This window comes from Artemia sp. Qi Xiang Cuo, chromosome 14 (assembly GCF_049724085.1).
Source record: "Artemia sp. Qi Xiang Cuo chromosome 14, ASM4972408v1, whole genome shotgun sequence".
NCBI lineage: Eukaryota > Metazoa > Arthropoda > Branchiopoda > Anostraca > Artemiidae > Artemia > Artemia sp. Qi Xiang Cuo.
The window spans coordinates 48,927,348-48,947,843 of NC_142807.1; the positions used below are offsets into that span (position 1 = coordinate 48,927,348).

At 32.1% G+C, this 20,496-nt stretch overlaps 1 protein-coding gene across 2 annotated transcripts in view; it reads right to left on the bottom strand.

Moving 5' to 3' along the window:
• The window catches only part of LOC148944560 (glycine dehydrogenase (decarboxylating), mitochondrial), a 123,928-nt gene that overhangs the window by 75,623 nt on the left and 27,809 nt on the right, over positions 1-20,496 (bottom strand). The window contains exons 1-2 of one of the 2 annotated variants that reach the window (XM_089100624.1): positions 17,381-17,504; positions 11,168-11,256 (exon numbers count right to left, since the gene is read on the bottom strand). In XM_089100624.1, the coding sequence (XP_088956750.1) occupies positions 11,168-11,250 (83 nt within the window). In that variant the 5' untranslated portion in view covers positions 11,251-11,256; positions 17,381-17,504. Of the gene's footprint in view, positions 1-11,167; positions 11,257-17,380; positions 17,505-20,496 lie in introns of those variants that run through there. The other variant, XM_089100623.1, reaches the window with a different exon arrangement.

Here is a 20,496-nt window from a genome sequence, read left to right on the forward strand (position 1 = left end):
ACAAAAAAAAGAAGGTTAACCAGGAATGATAGTTTCATAATAAAAAAAAATCTTATACTTTTTCCATTTACATTTTATAGCCTATTGTTGAAACTTATCCAGCATGCACCTTTCTTCTGGGGATTTTGATTATGTTTTGACAGCATTTAGTGCTCAGAAAACATACTTTCAAATAGGATGAAAATGGCTAACGGCATAAACAAGGCAATGGATTTATAAATTGTTTATTCAAATGAATCGTGATAAATCAATGCCTTTGAATGAGGTAATTAGGTTCCCATTTTTTTCAAAATAATATTATAATCAAATTGATTTATGATAAGGGTCCATAAGACTTAACATTCAAAGCAGGACAATGATCAAATTTGGAAAGAGCAGAAAAAGGCATCAAGTGGTAGGCTATGTTCAGCCAATTCATAGCCTAGCTCAGTACTGGAAAGTGTCCAAATTTACCCATTTTTTATCAAAATTTTTATCAAAGCCACAGAACAGTGTCCTTTTTTCCTTTCTATTTTCTGTCTTATAAGTAGGCCTAAGCCTTAGTCTAGCCTTAGTGACAAAAAAAAGGTTAACCAGGAATGATAGTTTCCTAATAAAACAAGCCTATGTAGTTCAATTTTATACTTTTTCCATTTACATTTTATAGCCTATTGTTGAAACTTATCCTGCATGCACCTTTCTTCTGTGGATTTTGATTATTTTTTTGACAGCATTTAGTGTTCAGAAAACATAGTCTCTAATAGGATGAAAATGGCTAACAGCATAAACAATGCAATGGATTTATAAATTGTTTATTCCACTGAATCATGATGAATCAATGCCTTTGAATGAGGTAATTAGGTTCCCATTTTTATCAAAATGATATTATAATCAAACTGATTTATGAGAAGGGTCCACAAGGGACTTAACATTCAAAGCAGGACAATGATCAAATTTGGAAAGAGCAGAAAAAGGCATCAAGTGGTAGGCTATGTTCAGCCAATTCATAGCCTAGCTCAGTAATGGAAAGGTGTCCAAATTTACCCATTTTTTATCAAATTTTTATCAAAGCCACAGAACAGTATCCCTTTTTCCTTTCTAGTTTCTGTCTTATAAGTAGGCCTAAGCCTTAGTCTAGCCTTAGTGACAAAAAAAGAAGGTTTTTTAAATTATTCTTTTTGTATTTTGGAAAAAATATAAGTATATTTAACCTTTTGTTATTTCCTTTCAGTTAGACAAGGAAAGGTACGGAGTTCTTAGGAATTATCTGTCCATAGACTACAAGTGGTACAAGACAAACTTTATGTTTAAATTATTCTTTTTGTATTTTGGAAAAAATATTAGCATATTTAACCCTTTATTATTTCCTTTCGGTTAGACAAGGAAAGGTAGGGTGTTCTTAGGAATTATATGTCCATAGACTACAAGTGGTAAAAGACAAACTATATTTTTAAATTATTCTTTTTGTATTTTGGAAAAAAACTAGTATATTTAACCCTTTATTATTTCCATTCAGTTAGACAAGGAAAGGTGGGGTGTTCTTAGGAATTATCTGTCTATAGGCTACAAGTGGTAAAAGACAAACTTTATTTTTAAATTATTCTTTTTGTATTTTGGAAAAATTTTGGCATATTTAACCCTTTATTATTTCTTTTCAGTTAGACAAGGAAAGGTAGGGTGTTATTAGGAATTATCTGTCTATAGACTACAAGTGGTAAAAGACAAACTTTATTTTTAAATTATTCTTTTTGTATTTTGAAAAAAATATTAGCATATTTAACCCTTTATTATTATTTCCTCTCAGTTAGACAAGGAAAGGCAGGGTGTTCTTAGGAATTATCTGTCTATAGACAACAAGAGGTAAAAGACAAACTTTATTTTTAAATTATTCTTTTTGCATTTTGGACAAAACATTAGCATATTTAACCCTTTAATATTTCCTTTCAGTTAGACAAGGAAAGGTAGGGTGTTCTAAGGAATTATCTGTCTATAAACTACAAGTGGTAAAAGACAAACTTTATTTTGAAACTATTCATTTTATATTTTGGAAAATATATTAGTATATTTAACCCTTTATGATTTTCTTTCAGTTAGACAAGGAAGGTAGGGTGTTTTTAGGAATTATCTGTCAATAAACTACAAGTGGTAAAAGACAAACTTTATTTTTAAACTATTCATTTTGTATTTTGGAAAAAATATTAGTATATTTAACCCTTTATTATTTAATTACAGTTAGACAAGAAAAGGCAGGGTGTTGTTAGGAATTATCCGTTTATAGACTACAAGTGGTAAAAGACGAACGTAATTTTTAAATTATTCTTTTTATATTTTGGAAAAAATATTAGTATATTTAACCCTTTATTATTTCCTTTCAGTTAGACAAGGAAAGGTAGGGTGTTCTTAGGAATTATCTGTCTATAGACTACAAGTGGTAAAAGACAAACTTTATTTTAAATTATTCTTTTTTTATTATGGGAAAAATATTAGTATATTTAACCCTTTATTATTTTTTTTCAGTTGGACAAGGAAAGTTAGGGTGTTCCTAGGAATTATCTGTGTATAGACTACAAGTGGTAAAAGACATACTTTATTTTTAAATTTAGTTAACACACTCAAATTTCTCTTAGGTACTTTATTTCTATTAATTTTTAATACTCAGTCAACAGTTAATGATGTTATGAGCCTGCTAGTAGTATTTATGTCTCTGAAAATTCCTTTTTCTTACATCTCCGACCTTTTAATAAACATTCTAAACGTTTGACTTGTTAGCATTCCCTAAAAATAATGGTAACATAACAAAGTAATGCATAAAATATTTTTTATCGAAATAACATCATGTAGAATATTAATATAAAATATGTTACATACATTATTACACATTGTTAATATCATTGAACAACTTTGGACATTTTGAATCTGCTCAATAAAATAGTTCGTCATGTTCTCTCTTGATACTGTACCTACTCTCTTCTCTTATTTTATAGCTAGTAGAATAATCATTATTCCATTTTGATTCATACACAATTTTTACTGGGAAGTCACCTACAGGTTCAATATGCGTTTCATCTTTGGTATTATTAAGTTCATTGGGTATATGATCCTTAGTAGTAATAATGTTCACTTGGGCCTTATTTTCCATCAATTTATCGTTATATTCATTAGTGATATTGTCTGCAAATGTCCTTGTTATTTTGCTTGCGATTTCACTGTCTATTCTCACATTGTGTTTACACAGGTAACAGTTCTGGCACGTAGACAAAATATGATTTATTACATTAATGCAGCAGTTGGCTTTTCTTTTCCCCTTTGCTTTCAATTGAATAGTTTTACCAGAACCATGGCAATAGGATCTATCAACAGGTAACGTGTTACCACAACCATTAGCAAGAAGATGCCCATCTTCATCAACTATTATTTTTATGTTGGCATTCTCTTTTAGCACTATCATCTCTGGTGCTCTCACTCTTGCATATCCACCATGAGCAATATTGAATGGTTTCGGTAGTCCAAATAAATTTATCTTTTCGGTGTCATAACAACACACACATACATTTCCAATAAAATCTCCATTAATGCTTGTTTCATAGTTCAAATATCGATCTTTGTCAGCATTCAACGCAACAATGATTTTATCATGTGTACACACTTTCTTTGAATAATTCATATTCATTTGTTTTTCTAAATATGACGCAGGTTATTATCCTTCCAATGTGTGAAATTTACTGATTTAATGCATGTATTAAACTATGTAGTGTCGATAGCCTGCCATAGAGTACCACTGGGACAGCCGCATAGTGTCTATGAGCAAACATAAAATATCATTGATACGGCCTCATAAATATAAATAAATAAATAAAAACCTATTTATATTTGTGGATCAATCAATTTCATTTTATGGTTGCTCATAGACAAAATGCGGCTGTCCCAGTGGTACTCTAGGGCAGGTTATCGACACTACATAGTTTAATGCATGCATTAAATCAGTAAATTTCACACATTGGAAGGATAAACACCTGCATCATATTTAGAAGAAGAAAAATTGAAAATGATTTATTCAAAGAAAGTGTGTACACATGATAAAATCATTGTTGCGTTGAATGCTGACAAAGATCGATATTTGAACTATGAAACAAGCATTAATGGAGATCTTATTGGAAATGTATGTATGCGTTGTTATGACAGCGAAAAGCTAAATTTCTTTGGATTATCGAAACCATACAATATTGCTCATGGTGGATATGCTAGAGTGAGAGCACCAAAGATGATAGTACTAAAAGAGAATGCCAACATAAAAATAATAGTTGATGAAGATGGTCATCTTCTTACTACTGGTTCTGGTAGCACGTTACCTTTTGATAAATTATATTGCCATCGTTCTGGTATTACTATTCAATTGAAAGCAAAGGGGAAAATAAAGGCCAACTGCTGCACTAATGTAATAAATCATATCTTGTCTACGTGCAGAACTGTTACCTGTGTAAACACAATTTGAGAATAGACAGTGAAATCGCTAGCAAAATTAAAAGGACATTGGCAGACAATATCACTAATCAATATAACGATAAATTGATGGAAAATAAAGCGCAAGTGAACATTATTACTACTATTGATTATATACCCAATGAACTTAATAATACCAAAGATGAAACGCATATTGAACCTGTAGGTGACATGCCAGTAAAAGTTGTGTATGACTCAATGTCCAAAGTTGTTCAATGATATTAACAATGTATAATAATGTACGTAACATATTTTATGTTAATATTCTACATTATGTTATTTCAATAAAAATATTTAATGCATCACTTTGTTATAGTTCCATTACTTTAGGGTACACTAACAAGTCAAACGTTTAGAATGATTATAAAAGAGCCAGAGATGTCAGAAAAGGAATTTTCATACATGGATACTACTAGCAGGTTCATAACACCATTAACTGTTGACTGAGTATCAAAAATTAATAGAATTAATAAATTAATTAATAAAGTACCTGATAAGTACCTAATAATATAGAATTAATAAAATATAAATAGAATAAATAAGTACCTAAGAGAAATTTGAGTGTGTTAAGTAAATTTAAAAATAAAGTTTGTCTTTTACCACTTGTAGGTTTTACACAGATAATTCCTAGGAACACCCTACCTTTCCTTGTCTAACTGAAAAGGATATAATAAAGGATTAAATATGCTAATATTTTTTCCATAATACAAAAAAATAATTTAAAATAAAGTTTGTCTTTTACCACTTGTAGTCTATAGACAGATAAATCCTAGGAACACCCTACCTTTCCTTGTCTAACTGAAAGGAAATAATAAAGGGTTAAATATGCTAATATTTTTTTCCAAAATGTAAAAAGAATAATTTAAAAATAAAGTTTGTCTTTTACCACTTGTAGTCTATAGACAGATAATTCCTAAGAACACCCTACCTTTCCTTGTCTAACTGAAAGGAAATAATAATAAACGGTTAAATATGCTAATCTTTTTTCCAAAACAAAAATAGAATAATTTAAGTTTGTCTTTAACCACTTGTAGTCTATAGACAGATAATTCCTAAGAACACCCTACCTTTCCTTGTCTAACTGAAAGGAAACAATAAAGGGTTAAATATGCCAATATTTTACCAAAATACAAAACGAAAAATTTAAAAATAAAGTTTGTCCTTTATCACTTGTAGTCTATAGACAGATAATTCCTAAGAACACCCCACCTTTCCTTGTCTAACTGAAAGGAAATAATAAAAGGTTAAGTATACTAATATTTTTTAGAAAATACAAAAAGAATAAATTAAAAATAAAGTCTGTCTTTTACCACTTGTAGTCTATAGATAGATAATTCCTAAGAACACCCTAACTTTCCTTGTCTAACTGAAAGGAAATATTAAAGGGTTGAATATGCTAATATTTTTTCCAAAATACAAAATGAATAATTTAAAAATAAAGTTTGTCTTTTACCACTTGTAGTCAATAGACAGATAATTCCTAAGAATACCCTACCTTTCCTTGTCTAACTGAAAGGAAATAATAAAGGGTTAAATATGCTAATATTTTTTCCAAAATACAAAATGAATAATTTAAAAATAAAGTTTGGCTTTTACCACTTGTAGTCTATAGACAGATAATTCCTTAAGAAAAACCTACCTTTCCTTGTTTAACTGAAAGGAAATAATAAAGGGTTAAATATGCTAATATTTTTTCCAAAATACAAAAAAAATAATTTAAAAATAAAGTTTGTCTTTTACCACTTGTAGTCTATAGACAGATAATTCCTAAGAACACCCTACTTTTCCTTGTCTAACTGAAAGGAAATAATAATAAACGGTTAAATATGCTAATCTTTTTTCCAAAATACAAAAAGAATGATTTAAGTTTGTCTTTTACCACTTGTAGTCTATAGACAGATAATTCCTAAGAACAACCTACCTTTCCTTGTCTAACTGACAGGAAACAATAAAGGGTTAAATATGCCAATATTTTTCGAAAATACAATAAGAATAATTTAAAAATAAAGTTTGTCCTTTACCACTTGCAGTCTATAGACAGATAATTCCTAAGAACACCCCACCTTTCCTTGTCTAACTGAAAGGAAATAATAAAGGTTAAATATACTAATATTTTTTACAAAATACAAAAAGAATAAATTAAAAATAAAGTCTGTCTTTTACCACTTGTAGTCTATAGACAGATAATTCCTAAGAACACCCTACCTTTCCTTGTCTAACTGAAAGGAAATAATAAAGAGTTAAATATGCTAATATTTTTTCCAAAATACAAAATGAATAATTTAAAAATAAAGTTTGTCTTTTACTATTTGTAGTCTTTAGACAGATAAATCCTAAGAACACCCTACTTTTCCTTGTCTAAATGAAAGGAAATAATAAAGGGTTAAATATACTAATATCTTTTCCAAAATACAAAAAAAATAATTTAAAAATAAAGTGTGTCTTTTACCACTTGTAGTCTATAGACAGATAATTCCTAAGAACACCCTACTTTTCCTTTTATAACTGAAAGGAAATAATAATAAACGGTTAAATACGCTAATCTTTTTTCCAAAATACAATCAGAATAATTTAAGTTTGTCTTTTACCACTTGTATTCTATAGACAGAATATTCCTAAGAACACCCTATCTTTCCTTGTCTAACTGAAAGGAAACAATAAAGGGTTAAATATGCCAATATTTTTCCAAAATACAAAAAAAATAATTTAAAAATAAAGTTTGTCTTTTACCACTTGTAGTTTATAGACAGATAATTCCTAAGAACACCCTACCTGTCCTTGTCTAACTGAAAGGAAATAATAAAGGGTTAAATATGCTAACATTTGTTCCAAAATACAAAAAGAATAATTTAAAAATAAAGTTTGTCTTTTACCACTTGTAGTCTATTGACAGATAATTCGTAAGAACACCCTAGCTTTCCTTGTCTAACTGAAAGGAAATAATAAAGGGTTAAATATGCTAATATTTTAAATGTTCTATTATTTTTTCCAAAATACAAAAAGAATAATTTAAAAATATAGTTTGTCTTTTACCACTTGTAGTCTATACACAGATAATTCCTAAGAACACCTTACCTTCCCTTGTCTAACTGAAAGGAAATAATAAAGGGTTAAATATGCTGATATTTTTTCCAAAATACAAAAATAATAATTTAAAAATAAAGTTTGTCTTTTACCACTTGTAGTCTATAGAAAGATAATTCCTAAGAACACCTTACCTTCCCTTGTCTAACTGAAAGGAAATAATAAAGGGTTAAATATGCTAATATTTTTTCAAAAATACAAAAAAAATAATTTAAAAATAAAGTTTGTCTTTTACCACTTGTAGTCTATAGAAAGATAATTCTTAAGAACACCTTACCTTTCCTTTTGTAACTGAAAGGAAATAATAAAGGGTTAAATATTCTAATATTTTTTCCAGAATACAAAAATAATAATTTAAAAATAAAGTTTGTCTTTTACCACTTGTAGTCTATAGACAGATAATTCCTAAGAACACCTTACCTTTCCTTGTCTAACTGAAAGGAAATAACAAAGGGTTAAATATGCTAATATTTTTTACAAAATACAAAAATAATAATTTAAAAATAAAGTTTGTCTTTTACCACTTGTAGTGTATAGACAGATAATTCTTAAGAACACCTTACCTTTCCTTTTGTAACTGAAAGGAAATAATAAAGGGTTAAATATGCTAATATTTTAAATGTTCTATTATTTTTTCCAAAATACAAAAAGAATAATTTAAAAATATAGTTTGTCTTTTACCACTTGTAGTCTATACACAGATAATTCCTAAGAACACCTTACCTTCCCTTGTGTAACTGAAAGAAAATAATAAAGGGTTAAATATTCTAATATTTTTTCCAGAACACAAATAGAATAATTTAAAAACATAGTTTGTCTTTTACCACTTGTTGTCTGTAGAAATATAAATCTTAAGAACACCCTAATTTTACTTGTCTAACTGAAAGGAAATAATAAAGGGTTAAATATGCTGATATTTTTTCCAAAATACAAAAAAATAATTTAAAAATAAAGTTTGTCTTTTACCACTTGTAGTCTATAGACAGATAATTCCTAAGAACACCCTACCTTTCCTTGTATAACTGAACGAAATAATAAAGGGTTAAATATGCTAATATTTTTTCCAAAATACAAAAAGAATAATTTAAAAAACCTTCTTTTTTTGTCACTAAGGCTAGACTAAGGCTTAGGCCTACTTATAAGACAGAAACTAGAAGGACACTTTTCTGTGGCTTTGATAAAAATTTGATAAAAAATGGGTAAATTTGGACACCTTTCCATTACTGAGCTAGGCTATGAATTGGCTGAACATAGCCTATCGCTTGATGCCTTTTTCTGCTGTTTTCCAAATTTGATCATTGTCCTGCTTTGAACGTTAAGTCCCTTATGGACCCTTCTCATAAGTCAATTTGATTATAATATCATTTTGATATAAATGGGAACCTAATTACCTCATTCAAAGGCATTGATTCATCGTGATTCAGTTGAATAAACAATTTATAAATCCATTGCATTGTTTATGCTGTTAGCGATTTTCATCCTATTACAGACTATGTTTTCTGAGCACTAAATGCTGTCAAAAAATAATCAAAATCTACAGAAGAAAGGTGCATGCTGGATAAATTTCAACAATAGGCTATAAAATGTAAAAGGAAAAAGTATATGATTGAAAGAAGTAAAGCTAGGTCAAGTCACATGCCTCAATCTGTTTCACCCCAAATAATCCCTAAAATGTCAATTTTTTATACTTTAAGTATGTTTTATGTTATTCTAAGAAATTTAGAAAAAGTATAAAAAAAATTATCATGTTAAAAAAATAAACTTCAAAAAGTATAAGAAATGGGGGATGGGGCCAAAAAGTTAGCGGGAGGGGGCCCCTTGGAGGTTTGGAATAAGGGGCCATTGAGGTTGAGGTCCTTGGTGGCTAAGATCATTGCTGCTTGCGGTCCTTGATGGTTAAAACCCATAATCATCTCATTAATCCCATATTCTCTACTTGTCTATTATAGCAAATAAAACCAAGAAGTAAAGCTATGTCAAGTTACATGTCTCAAACTGTTTCCCCCCAAATAATCCCCTAAAATGTCAATTAATCTCTGACGTTTCCTTTGTTCTGGCAACTGTTCCCAGATACATTTTTAATTCCTATGAAGCCTATTGATTTTTCTGTCATGAATTCTTACACAATCGGAGCTCTATAAGTTCAGCGTAATTCATGTCTGTATTAATAACACATCATCCTGCCTGCAAATTAATGATAATATGTTATCACGGAATGTTCACGAGGTGAAATTGTGTCAAGGTAGAATTGTCTCATAACAGAAATTACGTAAAATTCAATGCAGAAATTCCAGAGAGTCTGGTCTGATGTCACTTAGCCCAGTATTTCTAGCTCTGTGATTGGTTTAGAAAGAGGATGTGGTCTTGTTCGTCCTGTTGTTCGTCCTGTGTAGCAATGCCTTCTTCTACCAAGTCTGAGATCCAAGATTAAAATATTGGAAGCTACAGTAATGACAGTGATCGAATATGGTTCTGAAGCATGGGCGCCCCGAAAGACAGAGAAAGATTTGCTATATGTTTTCCACAGAAGTTGCCTACGGATTGTTTTGAGTACCTGACTGACTGACGGAATTTCAAAGAGTAGGCTGTACGAAAAGTGTGGTTCAATCCCGCTTTCTAGGGCTATAATGAGAGAAAGTTTGAGATGGCTAGGGGACGCTCTGCAGATGAAGAATGACAGATTGCCAAAGACTGTCCTTTTCGGCCAACCGTCTAGGGCTAAACAGAAAGCAGGTCGTCCGCGGTTGGGATAGAAGGATGTCGTAAGGAAAGATTTAAGGGAAATAGGAATTTCCTTGGAGGGTGTAAAGAGGAAGGCTGTGCATAGATTGGGATGGAGGAGAAGCACGCGTAGCTGTGTTGGCCTCAGGCGGCTTTGTGCTACTGTGGGTTGTTAGTAGTAATAGTGATAGTAGTATGCTTCTATTCAAACTTTTGCAACTACAAACTCCCTGCGCATGGCTATTCCAATTAATCTAAGTTCCAAGATTTATATTTCCTTACAACCTTTATTACTGCATCCTTTTTTACTGCATTCACCATTACATCTGATAAAATTATCTAAATTATGTGAAGCTGTCTAGTGTCCAATCGGTTCAAATGGCACCAAGATACGAACTGCAGAACACAAAGGCTTTCCATCGTTATTTTAAATAAAGAAATCCATAGGTTTTAGCAATTTTTTAACGGGTCGTCACCACAGAACGGTTTGATCTCCTGGCCTGTTTTAGGGAGGAGAGACTCATCAAACTTAAAACTATCGCTCCGTACGTTACCTGTGGCATCTAAAGTCACTTTTATTCTTCAAAACTTCGAACTCCGGGCTCAAAATAAACGTGCCCAAGCTAGACTTTGTTTCGGCTAAAACAATAAATAATGAGCTATCTTATTTTGGTGGACAGTGAGTCCCAAGAAACTGAAGACTTATCATATACCCATGCACATAGTAAGTACTAACAGTATTTCTTATGAGAAAATTCTTACAATTTTACCCACATTTCTGTAGACCCTTATACAGATGATAGTTCGTGAGAAGCCAGTCAGATTTATCTGTGTGCGTATTGTCATCAAATAAAAAATATTAAGAAGAAAAAAATTAGCTTACCTAAGGTGAAGGAGTAAGGCCAACTGAGAGGTGAGACGATTGGCAACATGCACCCCAGTACTGCTAGTTAGTTTTGAAAGCATGGTGACCTGAAACAAATAGTCAATTATCTTATGACTTCGTCAGTTATCATCGACTAGGCGCGTGGCCCAATTGGAATTTTTTGCGGGGCCCTTTCTACATACTAAATATTTTCGTAAAATTCAAATTTACGATATATATATATTATATATATATATATATATATATATATATATATATATATATATATATATATATATATATATATATATATATATATATATATATATATATATATATATATGTATATATATATGTATTATATATATATACATATATATATATATATATATATATATATATATATATATATATTATATATATATATATATATATATATATATATATATATATATATATATATATATATATATATATATATATATATATATATATATATATATATATTATTTGAAAAAAACTACGTTTTCTAAAGAGTTAAAGAGGCTGAGTTACAAGGTCGAACCTTAAAACGTACAGGGAATAGGAGGCACAGTTGGGGGGCTGCCGCCCCCCAACCCCGCTTTCGCAGCCTTTAAATAAAAAAAAAAAACTTTTTTAAACTGAAAGTAAGGAGCGACATTAAATCTTAAAACGAACAGAAATTATTCCGTATATGAAAGAGGCTGTGCCCTCCTCAACGCCTCGCTCTTTACGCTAAAGTTTGACTTTCTCACAACTCTTTTTTTTTAACAATAAAAACTTTAGCTACAATGATGGCAGTGATCAAAAATGGCTCTGAAGCATGGGCGCTGCAATAAACGGATGAAGCTTTACTAGATGTTTTCCAGAGAAATAATCTACGGATTGTTCTGGGTACCGGCTAATTGACCGTATTTCAAACAGTAGGCACTACGAAAAACGTGGTTCAATCCCGCTTTCTAGGGCTATAATGAAAGGAAGGTTGAGATGACTAGGGCACGTTCTGCGGATGAAAGATTGCCGAAGATCGGGATGAAGGAGGACCGTGCATGGCTGTGTTGGCCTCAGGCTGCTTGGTGCTGCGGTGAGTTGTTATTAGTCATTTAGTCATTTACGTCATCCTGAGCCATCTGTGGCGCATAGGGCATCAACGAAGCCTCGATAAACGTCACGTATTGGCGCTGCCAATACGTGTTATTAGTAGTATATATAGTTGTTATTAGTGTATATATATATATATATATATATATATATATATATATATATATATATATATATATATATATATACATATATATATATATATATATATATATATATATATATATATATATATATATATATATATATATATATATATATATATATATATATATATATATAGAGATATATATATACATATATATATATATAGTACACAGAAGAACAGTAACTTCACCGCCGGTCCCGGAACGGCTACACGGCAGGTTTCTATATACTGATTATATATATATATATATATATATATATATATATATATATATATATATATATATATATATATATATATATATATATATATATATATATATATATATATATATATATATATATATATATATATATATATATATATATATATATATATATATATATATATATATATATATATATATATATATATATATATATATAGTACCGAGAGAACAGTGACTTCACCGCCGGTCCCGGGAACGGCTACACGGCAGGTTTCTATATACTGATTCTCGTTGTCACCAGGTTTGCCAACTTGCACACTTTCGTGTGAAACGCACTCTTTTTTACCAAAGAGGGGAAGTGGAAGAGTGAAAGTCACTCTTTTTGGGCGTTAGTTTTCATTCACTTTGAACATCTGTAGTTGGTAACTTCGTCAGAAGTGTAATTAATCCAAGGATCAGGTTAACCAACTTGCACACTTTTCACTTGAAGTGAACTCTTTTTTTTACCTCAGAGGTGATGCGCAAGCTTTGACAGCCCTGCGCGTGCAAAGTTTTTTACTTGCACTCTTTCTGAGCAAAAATCACTCTTTTTTTGCCTTGATTTGCACTCTTTTTGGACGTCAGTGGTTGGCAACCATGGTTGTGACCTGTCTTGTATCCGAGGCTGTTGCCTCTGTGAAGCAGCAGGTCGATTTACATCATCCTCGATTTCTCGTATTTTCATGGCACCTTTGGCATAGTTGTTTGTATATCGCAATATTTCTTCCAGAAGATCCATATTAGATTACCAGAGATCCTATAGTTTAAAGGATGTGTAAGGCGTCCTCAGGGTCTAAAAAGAATCTTTGGCCATATAAAGGTGATTTAAAATCACATTCAGGGGTCTTTGGTGGATGTGGTACTAGATTGATTTTTTAATAAGCTACATTGAAGCTGAAAAAATGCGACTATTGATGATTCGATTATGGCTTACATTGAATGAAGTTAAAACAAAACATGAGTTCAAGTTTTGCATTTGTTTGTGGAGCTCTTTAGAGAACAAGTGACATCCTATAACGAGCCAACCCAATTCATTTGGAAATTGTGGAGGTGGCGATGCAATTCGACCAGCAACCAGCAACGTCCAATTAACTCACCTTTGCTGGCTTCTTATTCTGCGGGAAATAGAGGACACCACACTGAATCAATACAACGTTGAAGGGCCCCAATGACTTGAAATTAACACTTGCGTCGTTTGCGGCATCTTTGTGTGTTTGTGCTCGGTTTCGTACCACAGTTTGTTGGCGTCAAAGATTGCGATGGCGTTGTTACTCTGACGAAATATTTCTTTCTTCTTCACTTTCATTTGGACTCGTTCTGATTCTCGCTTTCACTTGTCTTGTAACATTACAATTTTTTGTTCTTTACTTTCATTTTTGACACGTTCTGATAATCGCTTTCGCGCGTCTGCTAACCTTATAATTCTTTGTTCTTCACTTTCATTTTTGACACGTTCTGATTCTCCCAGTTGCTTTACTTATAACTACATATTTCTTTGCTCTTTACTTTCATTTCCGATTGGTTCTGATCCTCGTTGTGGCATGTCTTGTAACCGTTTTTTTTTTCCACTTTCGTTTTTGCTTCGCTGTAATTTTTTATTCTGCTTATCTTTCAACCACATATTTTTTTGTTCCTCAATGTTGTTTATCATTACTTTAGACATTTTTTCAGCAGTCGCATTTTTTTGTGCTTCACTTTTGCTTTTAACTCGTTATAATTTTGCTGCCGCTTATCCTTTCTTTTAACCGTATATTTCTTTGTTCTTCACTTTCGTTTTTGACTCACTGTAAATGACGTTATCGCAAGTATTCTAACAACATATTTTTTTTCTTCATTTTCGTTTATAGTTACTTCAAATATTTTTTCTTGCCATTTGCCTTAGCTGCTTGGATTGGTCTTGTCACATTTGATGGTCCAGGTTCTTCATTTTCAGCCATTATGAACTTACATTTCTCTGGTCGTCCTCTTGATCTTGTCTCATTTGATGGCTCAGTTTGTTCATTTTGAGCAATTGTTAATATACGTTTCTGTCCTCTATGTATTATGAAACTACTGAAAATGCCTTTTGTAAGTAGACTCATTATACATGGTATTTTATACTCAGCTATGTTTCTTATGTGTTTTTACATGCATCGAAGATACTAAAAACGATAGAACCACTCCTCAGTCGGAAATGACGAATTTGAACTTTTGAAATTTGCTCATAAATATGACCTTACTCATATGTATTTTTTCCGAAATGAAGGCTCTTAACGTGTTTTCTCATACTTGTGACCTGTCTAGATCTTTCTTCCGGCCAGGAAATCCCAAGATGCCAATCCCCCCCCCGCCCCCGAAAAAAAAAATGGAGCAGTTTTCGAGAACAAATTAAACTTACATACATGCTTAAATAAATAAATAAATAACAATTATTCTCGTTTACAAAATACAAAAAGAATTATTGAATATAAATTTACATCACCGAATATGAATACATGAATTTACAATTTCTAAGTTTTTGTTCTGTAGATTCTTCTAAAACTGTCTGAAAATCTAATTTCCTTGCGTCTTCACTTTCAATCGGCAGAAGTGCTGAGCGATTATCTGTATCTGTGTTCATTGTTGATATCAGACAGTTTTTATTAGTTTTAGCCTTGAAAAATGATATCTCTCCAATATGAACGCTTACAGGGATTGTTAAGAATATTTAACAATTTCGAAAAAAAAATATTCATTTTGATGGCAGCGCGGGGCCCTTTCAAATGCGGGGCCCGATAGGACCCTTTTTTCCGGCCCCAACTTCGTCAGAAGCATTTATTTTCAAACATTTCATGTTTAGATGAAATTAGTAACATAAATAAAACAAACTCTAAATTGATGTAGCCAGTACGAATTTTAGACGAATACGAAATATATTTTTTACCCTGCAAGAATTTTTCGGCGTTTTAGGGTTGTTTTCAGATTACCTCATAATTTTTTCCAAAATAATTAGAAAAGTTTTTTATTTGATCTTGTGGATTCAATTCGAACAATGAGTCGTTCTGTAAATAATTAAGAAATATATAAATCGTTCATTAGCCAATCCGAACAAGTCCATAAAACAAAGAGAATAGGAAATTCAAAAACTATTTACTGGCGAAAATATATGTCCATAATATACTGGTGTTTCCTTATGAGCTTGAGAGCGGTGAATACCCCATTTGGGGTATTTAATAATGAACTTGAGTCACATTGGCTTCTACAAAGACTATTTAATGTATAATAGCGAAACAGACTTTTACCTTAGTATTTGTGTTTATTTTTAAGGGATATTTTTGTGACAGTATGAAGTAGAAAGTCTGTCAGGAACTTAGACGCTAAAACCTAAAATATACAAAAGCAGACTTGATCAGATTTGTTTCTGAAAGCCTCATAAAACGTTTCTATGCAGTTTTTCAACAACATCTATTCAACTATTCATCTGTACAACAGCTTTGTGACTCACTTCAATCCAAGGCCATATCCAGAGGGGGGGGCAGAGGGTTCGACCTGCCATTTGTCATATGGTGTGACAAATACAATTCTCAGATAAAAAAAGAAAAGAACTTAAAATTTACACACCGAATGAAAGAAAAATTTTAATGGTAAGAATTCGTGGCAAAAAGATCAATTCCTTCAATATATTATGCCTTCAATAATTAAGTATTAAACATTAATACAGTATGTCGAAAATCAAAAATGCAAAAGACGACAAAATTTAAACTTATGATTCGACTTTCAAAGCATTTCCTCCTCTTTAGAAGTTCAATTTCAAAACCCAAAATCCAGCTGAGTATTCCATTAAACAACTTTAAGTACAATTCTTGGCTAATTTTGTCAAGAGTGTCTTGACCACGAATGACATAAATGTAAGAATCTTATAGCATTTTGAATACTGCATTCAAAAGGGTTTTTATCTAAATCCAGGAAAATGACACTCTTGTGAAAATATGAAGAACCGTCTATACTTAAATTATATCGGCCTAGTTTTTATGCAAAGTACCACAGGAGACGAAAATTAACGAACAAAAGTGTAGTGAAAAATTATGGAATGTAATGTTTGCTAGGGATAGTCACTAGGGGTGACACCGTGATTGAATGATTTTCGGGGAAATTTCGGGGATTCGGGGAACCAAATTTTTTTTCGGCAAGACACATAGATTTTCGGGGAAATCCCCGAAAATTCGGGGATAGTGGAAGCCCCTGCGTATAACAAGAGGTTTACAATTGTTCCCCCACGCGCATCATCCGCTATCGCTAAACCCCACCCCTTGGTATCACGCCTGAAAAAGTTACAGGCGTGTTTAAAAAAAGTTACACAATTTTGAAAGTAAGCTACCCTTCGGCTACATTAGGTCACCTTGTCCACTTTTAATTTAGAGCCATGACAAGAAGACACCAACTTAGAGCTGGAAAACCGGCCCATATGAAGGGCCAAAGGTACATGCACAAGCGACTTAAACCACATCCCTCCCCCGCCCGCCGCCGGTAAATCAGGGTGTTTGCACAACAGTTGTATTTAATATGTTAAAATATTTTAGAGTTACATTACGTTTGCAATTTAGTCAACACCTTTAAGTTTTATAAATTCGTGCATTTATGGGTTTCCTCCTTATTGCTTTTAAACAATGTCCATGTTTCTCTTCCGTAAAATTCGAAATGCTGCTTGCTCATCTGTTCATTTAAATCTGTAAACAAGGCAATATTGTTATCGTACCTTTTATAATTCTCTTCTCATGTGAGAGGCCTAAAGGTAATGGAAAGAATCCAAAAGGTTTTTGTCAGATTATTAGAATATAAAACTAGACCTATCGCAAAGACTTCGTTGGACCGTCGATTATAAAGATTACTCTCTTAAGTTATGTCATACAGTGAAGGGCTGTATTTTGTATAATGAAGTGTTTTGAGACGTCCATGTTTCTTTTTGTTTTTAGAGATTCAATAAGTATTTTAATTCGGTAAGTTGTTTTGTGTTGCTGGTTAGGCTATAGCCCTGTCGTGTTTCTTTTTTTGTTAATTTTTAGCAAAACAATAAGCTTGAAGCAGGGCTGTATCCAGGATTTGTTTTTCGGGTGGTGGGGCTTTACGAAACAATTTTTTGGGGGGAGGGGGTTACAAAAAAAGTTAAAAAAAGCACCAAAAGTTTGTTTATATTCATTTTTTGTTACGTTTTTTACGAGTCAGAAAAAAATTTCGGGGGGGGGGGGTCGAACCCTCTGCCCCCCCCCCCCGAAATTTTTTTCTGACTCGTAAAAAACGTAACAAAAAAGAATATAAACAAATTTTTGGTGCTTTTTTAAACTTTTTTTGTAACCCCCTCCCCCCAAAAAAAATTTTTCGTAAAGCCCCACCACCCGAAAAACAAATCCTGGATACAGCCCTGCTTCAAGCTTATTGTTTTGCTAAAAATTAACAAAAAAAGAAACACGACAGGGCTATAGCCTAACCAGCAACACAAAACAACTTACCGAATTAAAATACTTATTGAATCTCTAAAAACAAAAAGAAACATGGACGTCTCAAAACACTTCATTATACAAAATACAGCCCTTCACTGTATGACATAACTTAAGAGAGTAATCTTTATAATCGACGGTCCAACGAAGTCTTTGCGATAGGTCTAGTTTTATATTCTAATAATCTGACAAAAACCTTTTGGATTCTTTCCATTACCTTTAGGCCTCTCACATGAGAAGAGAATTATAAAAGGTACGATAACAATATTGCCTTGTTTACAGATTTAAATGAACAGATGAGCAAGCAGCATTTCGAATTTTACGGAAGAGAAACATGGACATTGTTTAAAAGCAATAAGGAGGAAACCCATAAATGCACGAATTTATAAAACTTAAAGGTGTTGACTAAATTGCAAACGTAATGTAACTCTAAAATATTTGAACATATTAAATACACCTGTTGTGCAAACACCCTGATTTACCGGAGGGGGGGGGGGGAGGGATGTGGTTTAAGTCGCTTGTGCATGTACCTTTGGCCCTTCATATGGGCCAGTTTTCCAGCTCTAAGTTGGTGTCTTCTTGTCATGGCTCTAAATTAAAAGTGGACAAGGTGACCTAATGTAGCCGAAGGGTAGCTTACTTTCAAAATTGTGTAACTTTTTAAACACGCCTGTAACTTTTTCAGGCGTGATACCAAGGGGTGGGGTTTAGCGATAGCGGATGATGCGCGTGGGGGAACAATTGTAAACCTCTTGTTATACGCAGGGGCTTCCACTATCCCCGAATTTTCGGGGATTTCCCCGAAAATCTATGTGTCTTGCCGAAAAAAAATTTGGTTCCCCGAATCCCCGAAATTTCCCGAAAATCATTCAATCACGGTGTCACCCCTAGTGAATATCCCTAGCAAACATTACATTCCATAATTTTTCACTACACTTTTGTTCGTTAATTTTCGTCTCCTGTGGTACTTTGCATAAAAACTAGGCCGATATAATTTAAGTATAGACGGTTCTTCATATTTTCACAAGAGTGTCATTTTCCTGGATTTAGATAAAAACCCTTTTGAATGCAGTATTCAAAATGCTATAAGATTCTTTCATTTATGTCATTCGTGGTCAAGACACTCTTGACAAAATTAGCCAAGAATTATACTTGAAGTTGTTTAACGGAACACTCAGCTGGATTTTGGGTTTTTAAATTAAACTTTTAAAGAAGTAAAATTGTTTTGAAAGCCTAATCATAAGTTTAAATTTTGTTGTCTTTTGCTATTCTCGGTTTTGGACATACTGTATTAATGTTTAATACTTAATGATTGAACGCATAATATATTGAAGGAATTGATCTCTTTGCCAGGAATTCTGACCATTTAAATTTTTCTTTCATTCGGTGTGTAAATTTTAAGTTCTTTTCTTTTTTTTTATCTGAGAATTGTATTTGTCACACCACCCTTTATCATCAATTCACCCAGTACTCCCTTCACAATTATTATTCTGGTCGCTTCACCTGTGTAATATTTTCAGTGGGTGGAGCATTTTAAACTGCAGTTTTAGGATCTTTTTACGGTCTTGCAAAGCTGTTAGTTAGGCAAAGAAAATTTTACGGAAAATATGTTCTGCTCAAAATCGGGATAGACAAGTAAACTTGTTTAAATATTTAGGCCTACCTTTGCACCCTCTAATGCTTGAACAAATAGTAACCATGTAAGAAGGCTAATTCTGAGATAAAAAAAAATTAACTTGAAGAATTTGTGGTATAATTTTTTCTTCTTGAGAACTATCTCTAAATACCATATTCTTAACATAAGAAATGCACAACCTCCTCCCCCTCCTAATGAGGTAAAACTTAGCCATATACTATGTACATGGTTGGGAAATAGGGGATTTAAGCGAAAGTTACCCCAAAAATATTATTCATAAGAAAATTTCCATAACAACTTAAAGTAAAAATTTGGTTATTAGACTTATATTATTTTCTTGTAGAGTGTTATATTATTGTTGGACTTATTTATCACGAACTATTGGTTAATACTTAAAAACAATGTTAGTGTGAAGAAAAATAATAAGTAACTTTTATATGATTTGTAGCCTATAGCTATCATGTCCAGCCATTAGATGAGCTAATATAAAAATAAGACTGCACTAAGTACTATATTTGGAACATGGATGGCAGCAGGGTTGGTGGGAGGGGTGGAAGTTAATCGGTGACTACATAGTAATTATAAGGTAACAAATGGAAAGGAAAGCATAGCAGAAACTAACAATAAAACAAATGTATTTTCCACAGGGGGGAGGGAGGTATTTTCCGATTGTATTTTCCACGGGGGTAATTTCTGCGGGGGTTATTTTCAGCGGGAGAGTATTTTCTGCGGGGGGTATTT